The sequence below is a fragment of the Salvelinus alpinus genome, chromosome 14, assembly GCF_045679555.1.
Source record: "Salvelinus alpinus chromosome 14, SLU_Salpinus.1, whole genome shotgun sequence".
Lineage (NCBI taxonomy): Eukaryota > Metazoa > Chordata > Actinopteri > Salmoniformes > Salmonidae > Salvelinus > Salvelinus alpinus.
Window position 1 is genome coordinate 2,022,225 of NC_092099.1, and position 19,092 is coordinate 2,041,316.

General features: G+C 42.7%; 1 protein-coding gene across 1 annotated transcript in view; it reads left to right on the plus strand.

Annotated features, from left to right (window-relative positions):
* The first annotated feature begins 2,749 nt into the window (after positions 1 to 2,749).
* The window catches only part of LOC139538289 (collagen alpha-1(XVIII) chain-like), a 193,989-nt gene continuing 177,646 nt past the window's right edge, over positions 2,750 to 19,092 (plus strand). Inside the window, exons 1-2 of the mRNA XM_071340143.1 lie at positions 2,750 to 2,917; positions 3,009 to 3,076. Coding sequence (XP_071196244.1) covers positions 2,907 to 2,917; positions 3,009 to 3,076 — 79 coding nt within the window. The 5' untranslated portion in view covers positions 2,750 to 2,906. The remainder of the gene's footprint in view (positions 2,918 to 3,008; positions 3,077 to 19,092) is intronic.

The following is a 19,092-nucleotide window of genomic DNA, read 5'->3' on the forward strand; positions in this document are numbered from 1 at the left end:
GATCCAGCAGGTCTCCTATGTGGAGGAGCAGTGAAAATAGCTGAAGGAGTGAGTAGAGAAGAGATGTTAGTGAATGTCCCACAATCTGCAGTGAATGGCATGCAGGAGTAGGATCCCGACACACTAATAGTGAAGAAGGTAGATTTTGTTGTGTTTGATTTTTTATTAGTTTGAGTAGCGCAATTTATCACTTGCGCTACTCAAACTAATAAAAAATCTAAGCTATACATCATTGTCAAGGCGGCAAATAGATTTCTGGCTCTCCAGGACTGAACTATGAAATATTACAGTGAGTACTGAATGACGAGTTCCCCCCTCCCAGGTTCCTGAGCCTGTGTAAGGATCTGATATTTAAATCCGACTGAAGGAGTACAGTTTTTGTTTTTGTTTGAAATTCAGGGTAGTAGCGTGAATTCGGTTAGTGTTTATTATTAATTATTTATTTATTAGTATGAATTTGTTCATCTAAAACATATTTTATTTTTGGGGTATTTTGTACTACCCCGTACAGTAGGTGGCGGCACTACACCTTATGAGTGTAGTCTGTCAATAAACCTCAAAGAAGTAGAGGAAAGAAAGAAGAACACCTCATGCAGTCAGGCCCCTACAGGGCGAGAGAGGCAGGTTTGAGGTTTCCAGGGTTAGAGTAGTGCAGAAGTTGTCATATGCTGAGGCAGTGAAGAAAATAGAGTAAGATGGGTCATGGGCAGTGGCGACCCGTCATTCAGGGCAGAGCCCCACCTGTTTTGACCCCTCATTTTTTAGCAAAAAATGTGTTAATAAATACATATATATATATATGTCCTGCCATAGAGTTATATTGCAAGTACTCTTCCAAGAAGGCTCAAAGTCATTGGCCACAGATAAAATGACGTCAAATCACTTTATATGCACGGTAGCTTTGATTGGACTGATCATGTCAATATCTTACTTTCAAAGTCTTAGCTAGCAGTCATCATCATGAATCAAGTCGACAATCTACTGGCAAATCCTTTTTAATCCTTGTCATATGAAGAGAAATAATAAAGAGAAATTATAGATAAAATGTATCGGTGCTCATCGACCATTGGACATAAAGAACATGTTGGAAATCGCAAATTCAACAGTGAGTCGTTTGGAAGTAATCAGTGGCTAACTGCAAACATTGCAAAGCAACCACTAATGTTAACCTGCTATTCAATGGAGTGGCTGTGTGTTTTTTCCCCCCGAGTTCCCACCATAAATCCAGAGAATGTCAGACTTTGATGACACAATTTGCCCACAAAGGACCTCTGTGTCACCTTTGCAAGGTGAGTTCAAAAATATATTGTATGCTGCTGCATAAATTATGTAATATGCAAGGAAGATATGCATACTGTAGCTAAGAAAGTCATAAAAAGTGCATGATGTGTAGTAAGCTGATAGTATGTGCCTAATTTGGTCTATTTTCCACAACGCTGTATTGTAAACACATCGTTCGTGGCCCTGTGTGTGCTTGTTTGCCAACTTTTTTGTACAGCTTTGACAGTGCTACTGATAGCACACACAACATTATATAATAGAATTGTGTTATTTGACGTGTCAAATTAAAAGATTATTTAACACGTCATATAGTGTTATACTGTATGACGTGTATCTTTTTTGACACGCAAAGACCCAAACGGTGTTCAATGTGCCTCACCCTAATAATTTGGTCTATTTTCACCTCTTAATTTTGCCTACTGTTCTAACTTGGTGGTGGACATGTAGCCTATAACCTGTTTTAGAGAGATGTAATCATCGAATATTGTAAGAGTTTTCATTGTCTTATTATATGCCCCCTTTATTTATCCTACAGTTCTGACTTGTTGTTCAGGGTGTACACTGTAAGAACGACCCATGTTATGAATTTTGTTTCTGTAGTTTTCAAAAGTGCTGAACAATTTGTTATATTGACTACATCCGTCGTTGCTCGCTCATTAATGTCTTAATTGAAATGATGGATTGCCTCTTATCGCTGGTCGTTCTTATGCCATAGTTTGTACATCTCAACTGTCAGTAGAAACCACATTTGTTTAAGCAAGTCAGCCATATCAGCTATGTTTTTTTAAAAGGCAGTAAATGAGGCTGAATGAACTGTTTCGATGCCAGACAAGGCTCCGCTGAAAGCCAGGTGTAGCAGTGGTAAGGGGGTGGGACTCTGCTTTTGGGACAGCTTTATGTAGGCCCTAACTTTTTGTGGGCACCGTTTGTCACCGTTATAGTGCAATTAATGTATTGTTTAGTGTTGTGTAGTGGCTTTGCTGGCATGCATCCCACAATTCTTTTGACCCACCAAGATTTACATACTAAAATAGCAGCTGGTTAAGGGAGAGTGATCCTGAGAGGAGTGGTGTGAGTAGTAAATCTGTACCAGTACAGAGGGATAAACCAACAAGTGATATATGTTTCAGTAAGATTGGATTTTTAGCATTTATAGCAATGGTTAACAATTGTACTGCAAGGATGGAATGTAAATTGCAGAAAATTGAGGCATTTGTTGCAGCTGCAGAGAGGTATTTGGGTGTGCGAGACTTTTCCTCAGAAGAGTTACAGGGTGTGTTAAGTGGTGTAAGGGAGTTATACTACAGTGTAATAGGGGGCGGTAATGCAACATTTATTGGATGCCAACCACCACTAAACCTCATTGAAGAAGAAGACGCAAAAGGCACCTACAGTCGGAAACCTGGCACTCTTTAGGACCCAGAAGGATTCTCCTTTGTCAGATTATGTGGGTCACTTTTCTCTCCCACGATTTTCTCTGTAACCAGCAGAGCCGACAGCCGAGCATCAGCTGTTCAACCGGCTTCGAATCAATCGTGGGGGACCAGGGAAATTGCGAAAAGTTTTACATTTATTGGCCCAGAAATCACATGTAGCCTTTGAACTTGGTCACTACCAAAACAGAGATGGAAATGAGGTATTTTTCATTAATATACGCTCATGGGGGATGTAAAGAAATCGAAAGATATGATTATTAATTTAATACACGATGTGTTACCTCGTTGCAGGTGTTGCTCGTGGCCACTACTTTGCTTTTGCCTGGTTCTTCTGACACCCGTAGCATCGCAATGGCCAGGTAAGCCCTAAGAACTATAAACTATTAGGAAATGTAGCTGCTCAGATGTCTACAACTTGTTGGGTCTTTGTCTCTCGAACCGTTGTGATGTTACCGTTGACAGAAACGTTTGTGAACCTTGTTGGTAATGTAGGGACACAGTTTTAATAAAACAGTAAAATATTGAAATACACTTAGACGATGGTTTTACAACTTTCATTGACCAAAACTATTGGAAGGTTGACACCTGTAGGCTAATGTAAGGTGGGGGCTTTCAGTAGGCCTGTCTATGCTAAATTACCTTTTGTCCTGAAAATAATCTACAGTTATTTTGGAAATGCTGTTTGTGTAACTGTGTAACTGTGCTATAATGTAACCAGCGTTAGCTATTAGAAACATTGCCCGCGTCTGTGACGTTTCTTATTTTGGACGGTAGATTACTTTCTTCGAGTCAATATTTATTGTATGAGTTATTTTATATTGGCATCAGGGGAGAAAAGAGTTGCAGGTGTACTGGTTAATAAACAACCTCAGGCTGTATTTCAACTTGCAAGGCTTTCTGAATTATTCCATTTGATCATCCCTGCAAGTTTTTTTTCTGAAAATAAGTGTAAATGGACTGAGTGATTGATATATTTAATTCCATATGATTTTATAGACCAATAACAGAGTTCCAAACCTCTTGGCCAATAAGAGCAAAGTTTCAGTTTTCCTGCATTGGACCTTTTAAAGCTGCATCCACAAAAAATCTCTCTGTCCAATGACAAAATGTGTAGATTGTAGGAAAGTTGCTTGAAAACTGCAAAATGTTTTCTCTGATGCCAAGAGCCAGATCTTTAAAATGTTCCTAGCCATTGCCGGAGATTTGGTTAGTCCGGCTATGCACTGCAGAAGTCCTAGTAAAACTCCTTGTATGCTATCCCACTCTAGTTGTTTTCTGATTATGTTGGGGTCCCTGATGAATTTGCTATCACCAGAGGGTTCCCCAGCCCCAAAAAGTTTGAGAACCCCTGCTCTAAGGCAAAAATATTGGTGAAAGTAATAATACAATTAGTTTTCATTGGTATTTTGTGAATTATGTTGAACTGTGTTTTTACGATTTTGGTTGATTCAGTGATAGTTGCTCAGTGAAAGTGTGTTCCATAGCATAGTCCCATGGATAGCATAGTTCCACAAGCAAACACTATGTGCTGGATTGACATTGTATACCAAATAAAAATAGAGTTTTGAATTAGACCTAGTCTATTGAATGTCGATAATCAGGCCAGGATGCAAAGAGAACGACATCTTTCATCTGAACTTCTAATTCCACTTTGACGTGCACAGAATGGCTTTGGTCTGTTGACAGGGGCTTGCTCAAGTCCAAAGTCTGCCCTCAGAACTCACATTCCTTCACTGTTTGTCCAGTGTCTTGCTTCATATCTAACCAGAGGTTGGGATGGGGACCCTTGAGTAGAGCTGGGATGATAAAATGAAAATTAACATCACCGACATTGCCTTCCTCTTACCGAAGCATTTTGCTTACGTTGGTCATTTTCTACACAACTGTTCCTGTAGATTGTTCTTAAAACCATTATTTGGTCAACAGAAATAGCCTATGCATTATCTTAATTCTTGCTATGAATGTTTATATGTGCCTGTTCCTGTTTCACTGTGGGCTGCTGACTCTCACTCCCTCTCCCAACTGTGCGCACATAGGAACTGAGAAGCACAAGCATGACCGTTGCTCAAAATGCTATTGCGGGAAAAATACATTTTTCAAAGCAGCTACTATTGTAGTTCCAGAGAGGAGTGTCACAGCTTTCTATAAATATATAATGTATTTCTCACCTCTTAATATTGAGTTCATGGCACCACTTCACAACCGGATTAGGATCTAGTTGGTATGGTTTTGATGCGCCCGCAGTGCGCGCCATTAGCAGTGAATATGCCTACATCAAGAGAGCGTAGATATGGTAAAAAATTGTTTGATTTATCAGTATGTATTTTTGTTCATATCGCCCAGCTCTTCTCTGGAGTGTACTAAGCTCTGTAGTGCACACTAGTCTTGAGAAAGTGGAGTTTCAGAATGGAACTATTCCATACTAAATTATTTATCTCTGAATCTCACTGCAGCCCATTATTTAATTTATGTCAAAGTTCTGTCCATTGGATTGTGCAGCTGTCAGATTGAATACAGGGAGGAGATCGACACTTTACTCACTTACCTCATAGAAGCTGTAGTCGAAATTGATAGATTGGGGAGCATTATCTACATAAATGTTAATAGCAGTAAGAACTCACAAGGGAAAGCTTAGTGGTGTAATACTGTGAGTAGGTGTTATGTCCAACGAGCTGGGATATTTTACACCTGTATAATTTGGTCCAAATGTCTTCCACATGATTTAAGACACTATTGCTGCATAAGAACCAAGTCAAACTAGAATTGAATCATGTTCACTTCATCTAGCTCATTGGGATGCATTTCTCCATTTTAAACAGTGTATTGTTGAGACCAGTGCCTCTGATATAGCCTTCAGACTTTTACAAAGTGCCACGTTGGCAGCAAATACTTCAGAAACACTCTAATTCCAGTTGAAAATACAATGTTAGCGACAATGCCGTGGATCTTATGGTGCCATTAGTTTGGTGAATCCTGCACGTCTTTCGCTCTGGTTGGAGATTAGAGTTAAATGGGCATGTCTTGTAGGCTGGGACAGGAATGGGGAATCTCCAGACAATCAAGGATTATAAAAGACAGCCACATCGTGGGCACACTTGCTCCTGGACAAGTTAAACAACTTCTTCGCCCACTTCAAGGAAAACCGCACCGAGCCGCTGATGTGGGCCCCCGCCGCTCACGAGGACTGTGTGCTCCCGATCTTCGTGGCCGACGTGAGTAAGACATTTAAGTCTGTTAACCCTCTCAAGGCTGCCGGCCCAGACGACATCCCAAGCTGCAGCCAAGCTGCAGAGCATGCACAGACCAGCTGGCTGGAGTGTTTACGGATATATTCAATCCATCACTATCACAGTCTGTTGTCCCCACTTGCTTCAAGATGTTAAGGACCATATCACCTCCATCTTACCTGACTCCTTAGACCCACTACAGGTTGCAAGCACCCCAACAGATCCATGGACGATGCAATCGCCTTCGCACTGTACACTGCCCTATCCCACCTGGACAAGAGGAATACCTATGTAAGAATGCTGTTCATCGACTACAGTTTGGTGAAGAAGGCACAACAGTGCCTCTTCAACCTCAGGAGGCTTAAGAAATTTGGCTTGGCCCCTAAGACCCTCACAAACTTTTACAGATGCACCATTGAGAGCATCCTGTCGGGCTGTATCACTGCCTGGTATGACAATTGCACTGTCCGCAACCGCATGGCTCTCCAGAGGGTGGTGCGGTCAGCGCAACGCATCATCGGGGCACACTGCCTGCCGTCCATGATATCTACAGCACCCGGTGTCACAGGAAGGGCAAGAAGATCATCAAGTACCATGGCCACCTGATCCACGGCCTGTTCACCCAGCTACCATCTAGAAGGCGGAGACAGTACAGGTGCATCAAAGCTGGGACCGAGAGACCGATAACCATCTATCTCCAGGCAATCAGACTGTTAAACAGTCAGCACTACCCGGCATCTGCCCAGTACCCTGCTCTGAACCTCAGACACTGTTGCTAGCCGGCTACCACCCGGTACTCTACCATTCACCTTAGAGACCGCTGCCCTATGTACATATTCATTGAACACTGGTCACTTTAATAATGTTTGCGTACTGTTTTATCCACTTTATATGTATATACTATATTCTAGTCATGGCTCGTCCTATATAACTACTGCTATACACCCCTATTCTATTCAAATACTATCTATACGATCTATACACACCATTCACATACATATGGATATATATTATTCATATTCTGGACACCTGAAGATAATTTCCTGCAATTCTATCCAATTTGCTATGGGGTTTTGTACTGTGTATTTATATACTGTATTCTCGATATACAGTTGAATTCGTAAGTTTACATACACTTAGGTTGGAGTCATAAACTCTTTTCTCAACCACTTCACAATTATCTTTTTAACAAACTATAATTTTGGCAAGTCAGTCAGGACATCTACTTTGTGCTTGACAAGTAACTTTTTCAGGATCCGAGGACCCATGCCAAATCTTTTCAGTCTCCTCAGGGGGAATAGGTGTTGTGCCCTCTTCACGACTGTCTTGGTGTGTTTGGACCATGATAGTATGTTGATGTGGACACCAAGGAACTTGAGGCTCTCGACCTGCTCCATTACAGCCCTGTCGATGAGAATTGGGGCGTGCTCTGCCCTCCTTTTCCTGTAGTCCACGATCATCTCCTTTTTCTTGATCACGTCGAGTTTGTTGTCCTGGCACCACACTTCCAGGTCTCTGACGACCTCCCTATAGGCTGTCTCATCGTTGTCGGTGATGAGGCCTACCACCGTTGTGTCGTGAGAACTTAATGATGGTGTTGGAGTCATGCTTGGCCACACAGTTGTGGGTGAACATGGAGTACAGGAGGGGGCTGAGCATGCACCCCTGAATGGCCCCCGTGTTGAGGATCAGCATGGCAGATGTGTTGTTGCTTACCCTTACCAACTGGGGGTGGCCCGTCAGGAAGTCCAGGATCCAGTTGCAGAGGGATGTGTTTAGTCCCAGGGTCCTTAGCTTAGTGATGAGCTTTGAGGGCACTATGGTGTTAAACGCTGACCTGTAGTCAATGAACAGCATTCTCATGTAGGTGCTCCTTTTGTCCAGGTAGGAAAGGGCAGTGTGGAGTGCAATAGAGACTGCATCATCTGTGGGTCTGTTGGGGCAGTATGCAAAATGGAGTGGGTCTAGGGTCTCTGGGATGATGGTGTTGATGTGAGTCATGACAAGCCTTTCAAAACATTTCATGGCTACAGATGTGAGTGCTACGTGTCGGCAGTCATTTAGGCAGGTTACCTTGGTGTTCTTGGGCACAGAGACTATGGTGGTCTGCTTAAAACATGTATTTATTACGGAGTGAATCAGTCAGAGTACACGTCCTGGGAATCCGTCTGGCCCTGCGACCTTGATCACACAGTCGTCTGGAACAGCTGCTGCTCTCATACATGTTTCAGTGTTGCTTGCCTCGAAGTAAGCATAGAAGTAATTCAGCTCATCGGGTAGGCTTGTGTCACTGGACAGCTTGCGGCTGGGCTTCCCTTTGTAGTCCATAATATTTTGCAAACCCTGCCACATCCGACGAGCTTCAGAGCCGGTGTAATCTTAGTCCTATATTTACGCTTTGCCTGTTTGATGGTTCGTCATTCAAGGTCAATGGCAGCTTCCACAGGTATGAAAAGCAGTGAATAGGTACCATGCTCATACTGTTCAGTGGGCGCAGTTAGAGCTGGGCGAATGTATGTTTTTGCGTGATATTCCAGAGGTGGGAAGGAAGGCGACCAACCTTAGGTCCAAAATAAGCCCAGAGAAACGCATTGGGCTTATATTGGACAGATTTTGTCGAGAGTGATACCTCTCGCTTCACCTCTTCCTCTCTGTTTACACACACACACACGTATCTTACCCTCAACTAGCTATGCATTTGAGATTTGATCCAACCTTTAACCCTTTTTATGTCTCAACTACTCAAATTGCTTAAAGCAGACACTACTAAAATGGGAGAATTAATGAACATTTATTGTGGAAAATTAATGCTTAGTCTGTCGTGCGCGGCATTCCAGTACCACCTACCGCTAGCAGCATTTTAGCCAAAGACTATTATACAAAATGTCTAGTCTTCAGTTTATAAATGTGCAATAAGCATAAAACACAATTATAGAAGGTAGGGATGGGCAACTTTGATGAAGGTGGGGGCCACAAAACATCTGAAGTCATGAGGGGCTGCAGTTGCTGTCATCCAACATAATTTTAGTTTTTAGAGTTAATTTTGATCAATTCCACACATTTTGCCATGGGGTGTAGAGCAAATGTTGCAGTTTTAATGCAAGTCTGCTGCAATTCTACAAATATTCCCGGTGGCGGAGAGAAATGTCTTATGGCTTGGGGGTAGAAGCTTGGTAGCTGGTAGCTGATTTTATTTTATTTTTTTACTTTTTATTTAACTAGTCAAGTCAGTTAAGAACAAATTCTTATTTACAATGATGGCCTACCAGAAAGCAAAAGGCCTCCTGCGGGGATGGGGGCTGTGATTTAAAATAAAAAATAATAATACATTGACATATAAGAGAAACTACTGATGCACAACACACTTTCTATTCAATCTCGCAATGTCGTCCCTAAATTAATCGTCCCTAAATTAATCGGATACATTTTTTGTTGGGAATTTAATCCGTGGGCCTTTAGTCGGGCCGCCAGTTGCCCATCCCTGATATTCGGATTTGGCAACTCATTCTCTTTCTGAGAAGGTAGGCCACTTGATTTCAAAAGGTGGACAGGCTAGCATGCTGTTCAAACAGCTGGACATGGACAGAAGAGTGTGTTCATAACAATTAAACTGTTTTCTTGTTGGCTAGCAAACAGATCCAAGTTGGCTGAATTTGAAATATAGAGATTAGCTGGCTACTCACTAACACGTGGGCTTGTGGTTGAGAGATTGTTTGAGAGCTGTGTTCTTTTTCTATAATGCCTGCTACAAAGTTAATAATTGTTAGTGAATGTGCGTTATGCATGATTCTGGTTAAATTTGTGACAAAAAGATTTTCATAGACTGACTTGAAAGCCAGATCAGTGATTATTGGAAAAAAACAGGTACAATTATTTTGAATAAGTGATTAGTGTGTCTTATGATTGTGGAAGGTTTATATTTAGCCTAGGTATAAATTCACAAGCCTTGAATTCTATTATATTATTACTGAGTGTTTTGAAATGCAGTGCAGTGCACTGACCTTTTATTATACAACAAAGCTTTTTTGCAGAGAAAACATTTAGCTATAGATCATGAATCAGCCATAATAAAAAATAAAAAACTGATATATATATATATATATATGATTTTTAGGCCTTGTCTCTCAGCCCAAGGCTATGGTGTCTAATCCATAGATTTTCCGGTCAATAAACTGACTTACCAATGGTTGAAGTCTCTAAGCGTGCCCATTGTCATGGCTGGGAATGTTGTTGCTAGGACATGAGTCATGGTCTAATAGAGTTTCTTGCCCACTCTATGCAAAGTGCCACAGTTATCACTGAAGCCTGGCCAATAATTTAACCCACTTGACTGTTGTGGGAACTGGGAATAGCTGGGGGTTGAAAGGTTGTGTGCGTGTGGCCAATAGTTCAACCCACTTGACTTGTGTGTGTTGCAGGCGGGGCTCGGCAAGCATAAGTCTTGCTGTGTTTGGGTTCTAAATCATATTATTAATTGTAAATACTTGCTAGTACTCACATATTCCATTACTCAGAATTAGGGATGCACGAAATATCGGTGAACATATCGGAATCGTCCGATATTAGCTAAAAATGCCAACATTGGTATCGGACCGATGTCCTTCTAGTTTAACACCGATGTTAAGAACTGATGTCAAAGCTACCGTGCATATCTAAACTCAGCAAAAAAAAGAAACGTCCTCTCACTGTCAACTGCGTTTATTTTCAGCAAACTTAACATGTGTAAATATTTGTGTGTAAATATTTGTATGAACATAAGATTCAACAACTGAGACATAAACTGAACACGAACCACAGACATGTTACTAACAGAAATGGAATAATGTGTTCCTGACCAAAGGGGGGGGGGGTGGGTCAAAATCAAAAGTAAGTCAGTATCTGCTGTGGCCACCAGCTGCATTAACTTCTTCGGGGTAGGGGGCAGCATTTTCACTTTTGGATAAATAGCATGCCCAAATTCAACTGCCTGCTACTCATCCCCAGAATATAAGATATGCATATTATTAGTAGATTTGGATGGAAAACACTCTGAAGTTTCTAAAACTGTTTGAATCATGTTTGTGAGAATAACAGAACTTATGTAGCAGGCAAAACCCAGAGGACAAACCATTCAGAAGTTTTATGTTGAGGTCACTGTCTTTTCAATGAGGTTTCATTGGGAAACCAGATTCCTAAGGGACTTGTTTGCAGTTCCTACCGCTTCCACTGGATGTCACCAGTCTTTGGAAATTGGTTGAGGTTTTTCCTTTGTGTAATGAAGAAGTACGGCCATCTTAAATGAGTCACTTGAAGTAAATTGTTTGAGAGAGGCACATTACCAGAAAAGTTGCGACAGTTTGTTTTCTTTTTGTATTGAACACAGATCATCCCGTCTTCAATTTGATCGATTATTAACGTTTAAAAATACCTAACGTTGTATTACAAAAGTAGTTTGAAATGTTTTGGTAAAGTTTACATGTAACTTTTGAGATTTTGTAGTGACGTCGCGCAAGTTGGAAGCTGTGTTTTTCTGGATGAAACGCGCCAAATAAATGGACATTTTGGATATATATGGATGGAATTAATCAAACAAAAGCACCATTTGTGATGTTTATGGGACATATTGGAGTGCCAACAAAAGAAGTTCGTCAAAGGTAAGGCATGAATTATATTTTTATTTCTGCGTTTTGTGTCGTGCCTGCAGTGTTGAAATATGCTACTCTCTTTGTTTACTGTTGTGCTATCATCAGATAATAGCATCTTATGCTTTCGCCGAAAAGCCTTTTTGAAATCTGACATGTTGGCTGGATTCACAACGAGTGTAGCTTTAATTTGGTATCTTACATGTGTGATTTAATGAAAGTTTGATTTTTATATCAGTTTATTTGAATTTGGCGCTCTGCATTTTCCCTGGCTATTGGCCAGGTGGGACGATTGCGTCCCACCTACCCCAGAGAGGTTAAGTACTGCAGTACATCTCCTCCTCATGGACTGCACCAGATTTGTCAGTTCTTGCTGTGACATGTTAACCCACTCTTCCACCAAGGCACCTGCAAGTTCTGGGACATTTCTGGGGGGAATGGCCCTAGCCCTCACCCTCCGATCCAACAGGTCCCAGACGTGCTCAATGGGATTGAGATCCGGGCTCTTCGCTGGCCATGGCAGAACACTGACATTCCTGTCTTGCAGGAAATCACACACAGAATGAGCAATATGGCTGGTGGCATTGTCATGCTGGAGGGTCATGTGAGGATGAGCCTGCAGGAATGGTACCACATCCGGGAGGATGTCGTCTTCCCTGTAACGCACAGCGTTGAGATTACCTACAATGACAACAAGCTCCGTCCGATGATGCTGTGACACACCGCCCCAGACCATGACGGACCCTCCACCTCCAAATTGATCCCGCTCCAGAGTACAGGCCTCGGTGTAACGCTCATTCCTTTGACGATAAACGCAAATCCGACCATCACCCCGGGTGAGACAAAACCGCATATCGTCAGTGAAGAGCACTTTTTGCCAGTCCTGTCTGGCCCAGCGATGGTGGGTTTGAGCCCATAGGCGATGTTGTTGCCGTTGATGTCAGGTGAGGACCTGCCTTATAACAGGCCTACAAGCCCTCAGTCCAGCCTCTCTGTCTATTGCGGACAGTCTGAGGACTGATGGAGAGATTATGCATTCCTGGTGTAAGTCAGGCAGTTGTTGTTGCCATCCTGTACCTGTCCCGCAGGTGTGATGTTCGGATGTACCGATCCTGTGCAGGTGTTGTTACACGTGGTCTGCCACTGCGAGGAAGATAAGCTGTCCGTCTCACAGGACGGACATTGCAATTTATTGCCCTGGCCACATCTGCAGTCCTCATGCCTCCTTGCAGCATGCCTAAGGCACGTTCACGCAGATGAGCAGAGACCCTGGGCATCTTTCGTTTAGTGTTTTTCAGAGTCAGTAGAAAGGCCTCTTTAGTGTCCTACGTTTTCATAACTGTGACCTTATTTGCCTACCGTCTGTAAGCTGTTAGTGTCTTAACGACCGTTCCACAGGTGCATTCTCATTAATTGTTTATGGTTCATTGAACACACATGGGAAACGGTGTTTAAACCCTTTACATTGAAGATCTGTGAAGTTATTTGGATTTTTACGAATTATCTTTGAAAGACCGGGTCCTGAAAAAGGGACGTTTGTTTTTTTGTTGAGTTTATATAACTTAGTTACATGATGTAATAACGCTGCGTAAAATTTTGCGCTACACGTGCAACACGGCATTCCTAACCTAGCCCACACAATGTCTGCTGTGTGGATCGAGCAGTCAATTGAAATAGTAAGAAAATTTCAACGAGACAACTCAAAGGCGAAATCCATTAACGCCATGACTCTTCTCTGTCGTGGGTGATGTTGGCTTTCGCCGACTGGTCGAGCACCGTTACACACTACCAGGTGCGCTATTTTTCAGATGTTGCCCCACCGGAGTTACACAGTAATAGCGCCACTGCTATTAGCTTCACGACATACATACTATGGAACGCCGTTTGGGTCTTTGCGTGTCAAAAAAGATACAATAGCACTGTCAAAGCTGTACAAAAAAAGTCTGCAAACAAGCAAATACCGTCAACGAACGATTTGTTTACAATAACGCGTTGGTAATAAAGCATAATTTGTTCAACCGCAACTTCTGGGGTAGCTAGCTTTAGCTTAGTACCTAGCTAGCACCAATACAACCAGCCTGAAAAGAATGACCAGTAGAAACTGAAGTCATTTTCCTTATTCTTAGCAATGATTTAGGAATCCTTGTGAGTAAGTATTAGCTAGGTAGCCACTTGTTGTTTGCCTATTGAAATTGAACTTCAGTTCATGAAAATTATTAGCTAGCCAGCTACTTAACCCTGTTGCCCAAACCTAACGTTATAAGCAGCCAGCTAGCTTCATCTGGTATCGGCCAAAAATGGCAAATCGGTGCATCACTGTTCAGAATGTGCAATGTCGTCAAGGATGTGGTCTTTGTCTCTTTTTCTGTTCTCTCCACTAGTTTTCAAAGACTTGGTTACAGAGATTGACTCTGCCCTAGTGCCCCTACTCTTTCTACTCACATTAGTGTAACCCTCTTATTTGTCAGTCACTCAAAGATTGTGGGTGGGATAGGATCATTCAAGACAATGGTTGTCTCCACACAGTCGCTATAGAAGTAGTAATGGACTAATCACATATGGTGTTCTGTTGTAAAAACACCAGACGTGCCATTGTACAATAATCCCTTAGCAATCCTTACAGTATATAAAGCAACACTGCTGAAACAATGGCAGTTCTTTCCAAATATCTCACAAAGAGAGAGGAGACCACACATAATGTAATGCAACATAACTGTTACCGAATGATTGAATCAAAAATAGTTTTTCTGCTGCTGTGAATAATTACCCCCGGAGAGTGATAAGGGAATGTAGACCGTGTAGTTTATATGTATTAGGGCTGTCCTCGACAAAAAAAAATCTTGGTCGACCGAGAGTCATCTGTTCTTTTGACCAATCAATTGGTCAACATTTTGAAACGTGTTGTTCCATACTGTATATTGACACATCCTATGCGTTTTAATCAAATAAACTATATGCACTGAGCTTGTCTGATGCTTTAAGCGCTCTGTTTAATGAAATAAGACACACATATTACTAGAGGGAGTCCGACTGCAATTGATTTGATTGTGCTGGGCTCAGACTTGCTGCACTGTGTAAAATAAAAACATTATAATAATAATAAGTACAGCGAGTGACTGTGACTAGCACCCATTGTCTGTCTCTCCTCCCTGCTGCAGCGACCACCGCAGAACATCAACAGGGTTTATCGCACTGTCCATGTTGGAGAAGCTGCAACATACAGTGCATTCGGAAAGTATTCAGGCCCCTTCCAATTTTATTTTTTTTACTTTACAGCCTTATTCTAAAATTGAATTAAAAAAAAAATCCCCATCAATCTACTCACAATACCCCATAATGACAAAGCAAAAACAGGTTTTTAGAAATGTTTGCAACTGTTAATAAAAAATAAGTATTCAGACCCTTTACAAAGTACTTTTTGAAGCACCTTTGGCAGCGATTACTGCCTTGGATTTTCTTGGGTATGACGTTACAAGCTTGGCACACCTGTATTTGGAGAGTTTCTCTCATTCTTCTCTGCAGATCCTCTCAAGCTCTGTCAGGTTGAATGGGGAGAGTTGCTGCACATCTATTCTCAAGTCTCTCCAGAGATATTAAACTCTGGGCTCTGGCTGGGCGACTCCAGGACATTGAGACTTGTCCTGAAGCTACTCCTGTGTTGTCTTTTCTGTGTGCTTAGGGTCGTTGTCCTGTTGGAAGGTGATCCTTTGCCCTAGTCTGAGGTCCTGAGCGCTCTGGAGCAGGTTTTCATCAAGGATCTCTCTGTACTTTGCTCCATTCATCTTTCCCTTGATCCTGACTAGTCTCCCAGTCCCTGCTGCTGAAAAACATCCCCACAGCATGATGATGCTGCCACCACCATGCTTCACTGTAGGGATGGTATTGGCCGGGTGTTGAGCGGTGCCAGGTTTCCTTCACATGTGACTCTTGGCATTCAGGCCAAAGAGTTCAATCTTGGTTTCATCAGACCAAAGAATCTTGTTTCTCATGGTCTGAGAGTCCTTTAGGTGGTTTTGGCAAACTCCAAGTGGACTGTATTGTGCCTTTTTACTGAGGAGTGGCTTCCTTCTGAACACTCTACCATAAAGGCCTGGTTGGTAGAGTGCTGCAGAGATGGTTGTCCTTCTGGAAGGTTCTCATCTCCACAGAGTAACTCTGGAGCTCTGACAGGGTGATCGAGTTCTTGGTCACCTCCCTGACCAAGGCCCTTCTCCCCCGATTGCTCAGTTTGGGCGGGCGCACAGCTCTAGGAAGAGTCTTGGTGGTTCCAAACCAATTTTTTTGATACCCTTCCCCAGATTTGTGCTTCGACACAATCCTGTCTCGGAGCTCTACGGACAATTCCTTCGACCTCATGGCTTGGTTTTTGCTCTGACATGCGCTGTCAACTGTGGGACCTTTTATATAGAGAGCTGTGTGTGTGTCTTTTCCAAATCATACAATTATTTAATCCATTTTAGAATAAGTCTGTAATGTAACAATATGTGGAAAAGGGGTAGGGGTCTGAATACTTTCCGAATGCACTGTAATGTTAATAGACATGGGTACTCCAGTGAAAATTTAATATTTTGGCAAATGAAATTAGTTTTTGATCAAAACCCTACGTCCCTATGCTTTCCATTAGCATCTATCAGGTTAGCAGCACATTGAAGTTCAAAGACTGATGTGAATCGTGACGATATGCATTACACAAAGTATCCCATCCAGAAATGTCATGTTTGACCCTAAGAAGGTGAGGTGGAGCAGTGAAAGTGAAATGTTTGCACTCACTACTGTAAGTCTCTCTGGAAAGCAGAAACCCCTCCTCCCGAATGAAGTGGACCAGATGGACTATGTACATTATAGTCTAATCCAAGGTGGCTTAGCAGTTCAGACGTCTTTTTCTGTTCCGTATTGTTCGTGTCCTGTATATATATATATTTACACCTTTCTTCGCATATCTTTTATCTATTTTATTATCCAAGAACTCAACTACAAAAGCTTTCCTGCAAAAGCTTTCCTGCAACCCGCTTCACCAATTACAAAAAGTATTACTTACCTCAATCTGAAAATCCATCGTGGAAGCTAGCCAGGGGCTAATTCAGAAGCTAGCCTGAAAGCTTAACCAGAAGCTACTCCGATAGCTAGCCAGAAGCTAATCTGTAGCTGCCCCGAAATTAGCCGGTTTGCTGGCTAGCGTTGGTGTTTCAGCTGCCCACGTTTAGTGGTCATCAGCTATTCCTTTAGCTCGATAATCTACCGGCACTTTTGTGCAACGCGACTCGGACCGGAGCATTCCGGGACTCTTTTTTTCTCTCAGTTTCCCCGGATTCCAGCCGCAGGCTCTGGACACTTGTACCTTGATTTCGCAGCTAGCTAGCTGCAAACCGTGTGACTATTGGCTTACGTCGACCCCGGAGCAAACTCTAATCATTCTGGAGCTAGCCAGCTGAGGAGTTCCATCACCATCCGGACCCGTTTCTTTTGTTGCTGCTGCAGATACGGAACCCCACCGGGCCTTCACGACTGACTGCCGCGACTGACTGCCGACGTTATCTGCCCGAGGGATTTATCCAACTGGCACCTCCGTCCCGACGTTACCTGAACGCTCATCTGAGGCCCGCTAATCGTTAGCTGTCTTATCGGCTGCTATTTGAACAAGTATATTGGACAACTATTATTATTATTATTATTTATTTATTTTATTTTTTCCTTGGGTCACTATATCTATTTTGCCAATTTGGATTGATCCCCTCTACCACACGGAACCCCACTACACGGAACCCCACTAACCTACCGACGGAAACGCACGAGGTATCTACAAACAGACCTCCATCCTATGCTGCTACCGATAGCCATATACCCGGCCAGCTGTCTGGATCGCCACGACCCCAACCAACCTCTACTCACTGGACCCTTATTGATCACTCGATTAGCATGCCTCTCCTTAATGTAAATATGCCTTGTCCATTGCTGTTCTGGTTAGTGTTTATTGGCTTATTTCACTGTAGAGATTCTAGCCCTGCTCTCTATACCATATCCAACCTCTCAGTTCCACCACCCACATATGCGATGACATCACCTGGTTTCAATGATGTTTCTAGAGACAATATCTCTCTCATCATCACTCAATACCTAGGTTTACCTCCACTGTATTCACATCCTACCATACCTTTGTCTGTACATTATTCCTTTAAACTATTTTATCGCCCCCAGAAACCTCCTTTTACTCTCTACTCTAGTAGCTCTAGGCGACCAATTCTCATAGCTTTTAGCCGTACCCTTATCCTACTCCTCCTCTGTTCCTCTGGTGATGTAGAGGGGAATCCAGGCCCTGCAGTACCTGGCTCCACTCCTATTCCCCAGGCGCTCTCTTTTGATGACTTCTGTAACCGTAATAGCCTTGGCTTCATGCATGTTAACATTAGAAGCCTCCTCCCTAAGTTTGTTTTGTTCACTGCTTTAGCACACTCTGCCAACCCGGATGTTTTAGCCGTGTCTGAATCCTGGCTTAGAAAGACCACCAAAAATTCAGACATTTTCATCCCCAATTACAAGATTTTCAGACAAGATAGAACGGCCAAAGGGGGCGGTGTTGCAATCTACTGCAAAGACTGCCTGCAGAGTTCTGTTATACTATCCAGGTCTGTTCCCAAACAATTTGAACTTCTACTTTTAAAAATCCACCTCTCTAAAAACAAGTCTCTCACCGTTGCCGCCTGCTATAGACCACCCTCTGCCCCCAGCTGTGCTCTGGACACTATATGTGAACTGATTGCCCCCCATCTATCTTCAGAGCTCGTGCTGCTAGGCGACCTAAATTTGAACATGCTCAACACCCCAGCCACCCTACAATCTAAGCTTGATGCCCTCAATCTCACACAAATTATAAATGAACCTACCAGGTACCACCCCAATTCCGTAAACACGGGTACCCTCATAGATATCATCCTAACAAACTTGCCCTCCAAATACACCTCTGCTGTTTTCAACCAAGATCTCAGCGATCACTGCCTCATTGCCTGCATCCGTAATGGGTCAGCGGTCAAACGACCTCCACTCATCACTGTCAAACGCTCCCTGAAACACTTCAGCGAGCAGGCCTTTCTAATCGACCTGGCCGGGGTATCCTGGAAGGATATTGATCTCATCCCGTCAGTAGAGGATGCCTGGTCATTTTTTAAAAATGCCTTCCTCACCATCTTGAATAAGCATGCCCCATTCAAGAAATTTAGAACCAGGAACAGATATAGCCCTTGGTTCTCTCCTGACCTGACTGCCCTTAACCAACAGAAAAACATCCTATGGCGTTCTGCATTAGCATCGAACAGCCCCCGTGATATGCAACTTTTCAGGGAAGCCAGAAACCAATATACACAGGCAGTTAGAACAGCCAAGGCTAGCTTTTTCAAGCAGAAATTTGCTTCCTGCAACACAAATTCAAAAAAGTTCTGGGACACCGTAAAGTCCATGGAGAATAAGAACACCTCCTCCCAGCTTCCAACCGCTCTGAAGATAGGAAACACTGTCACCACCGACAAATCCACT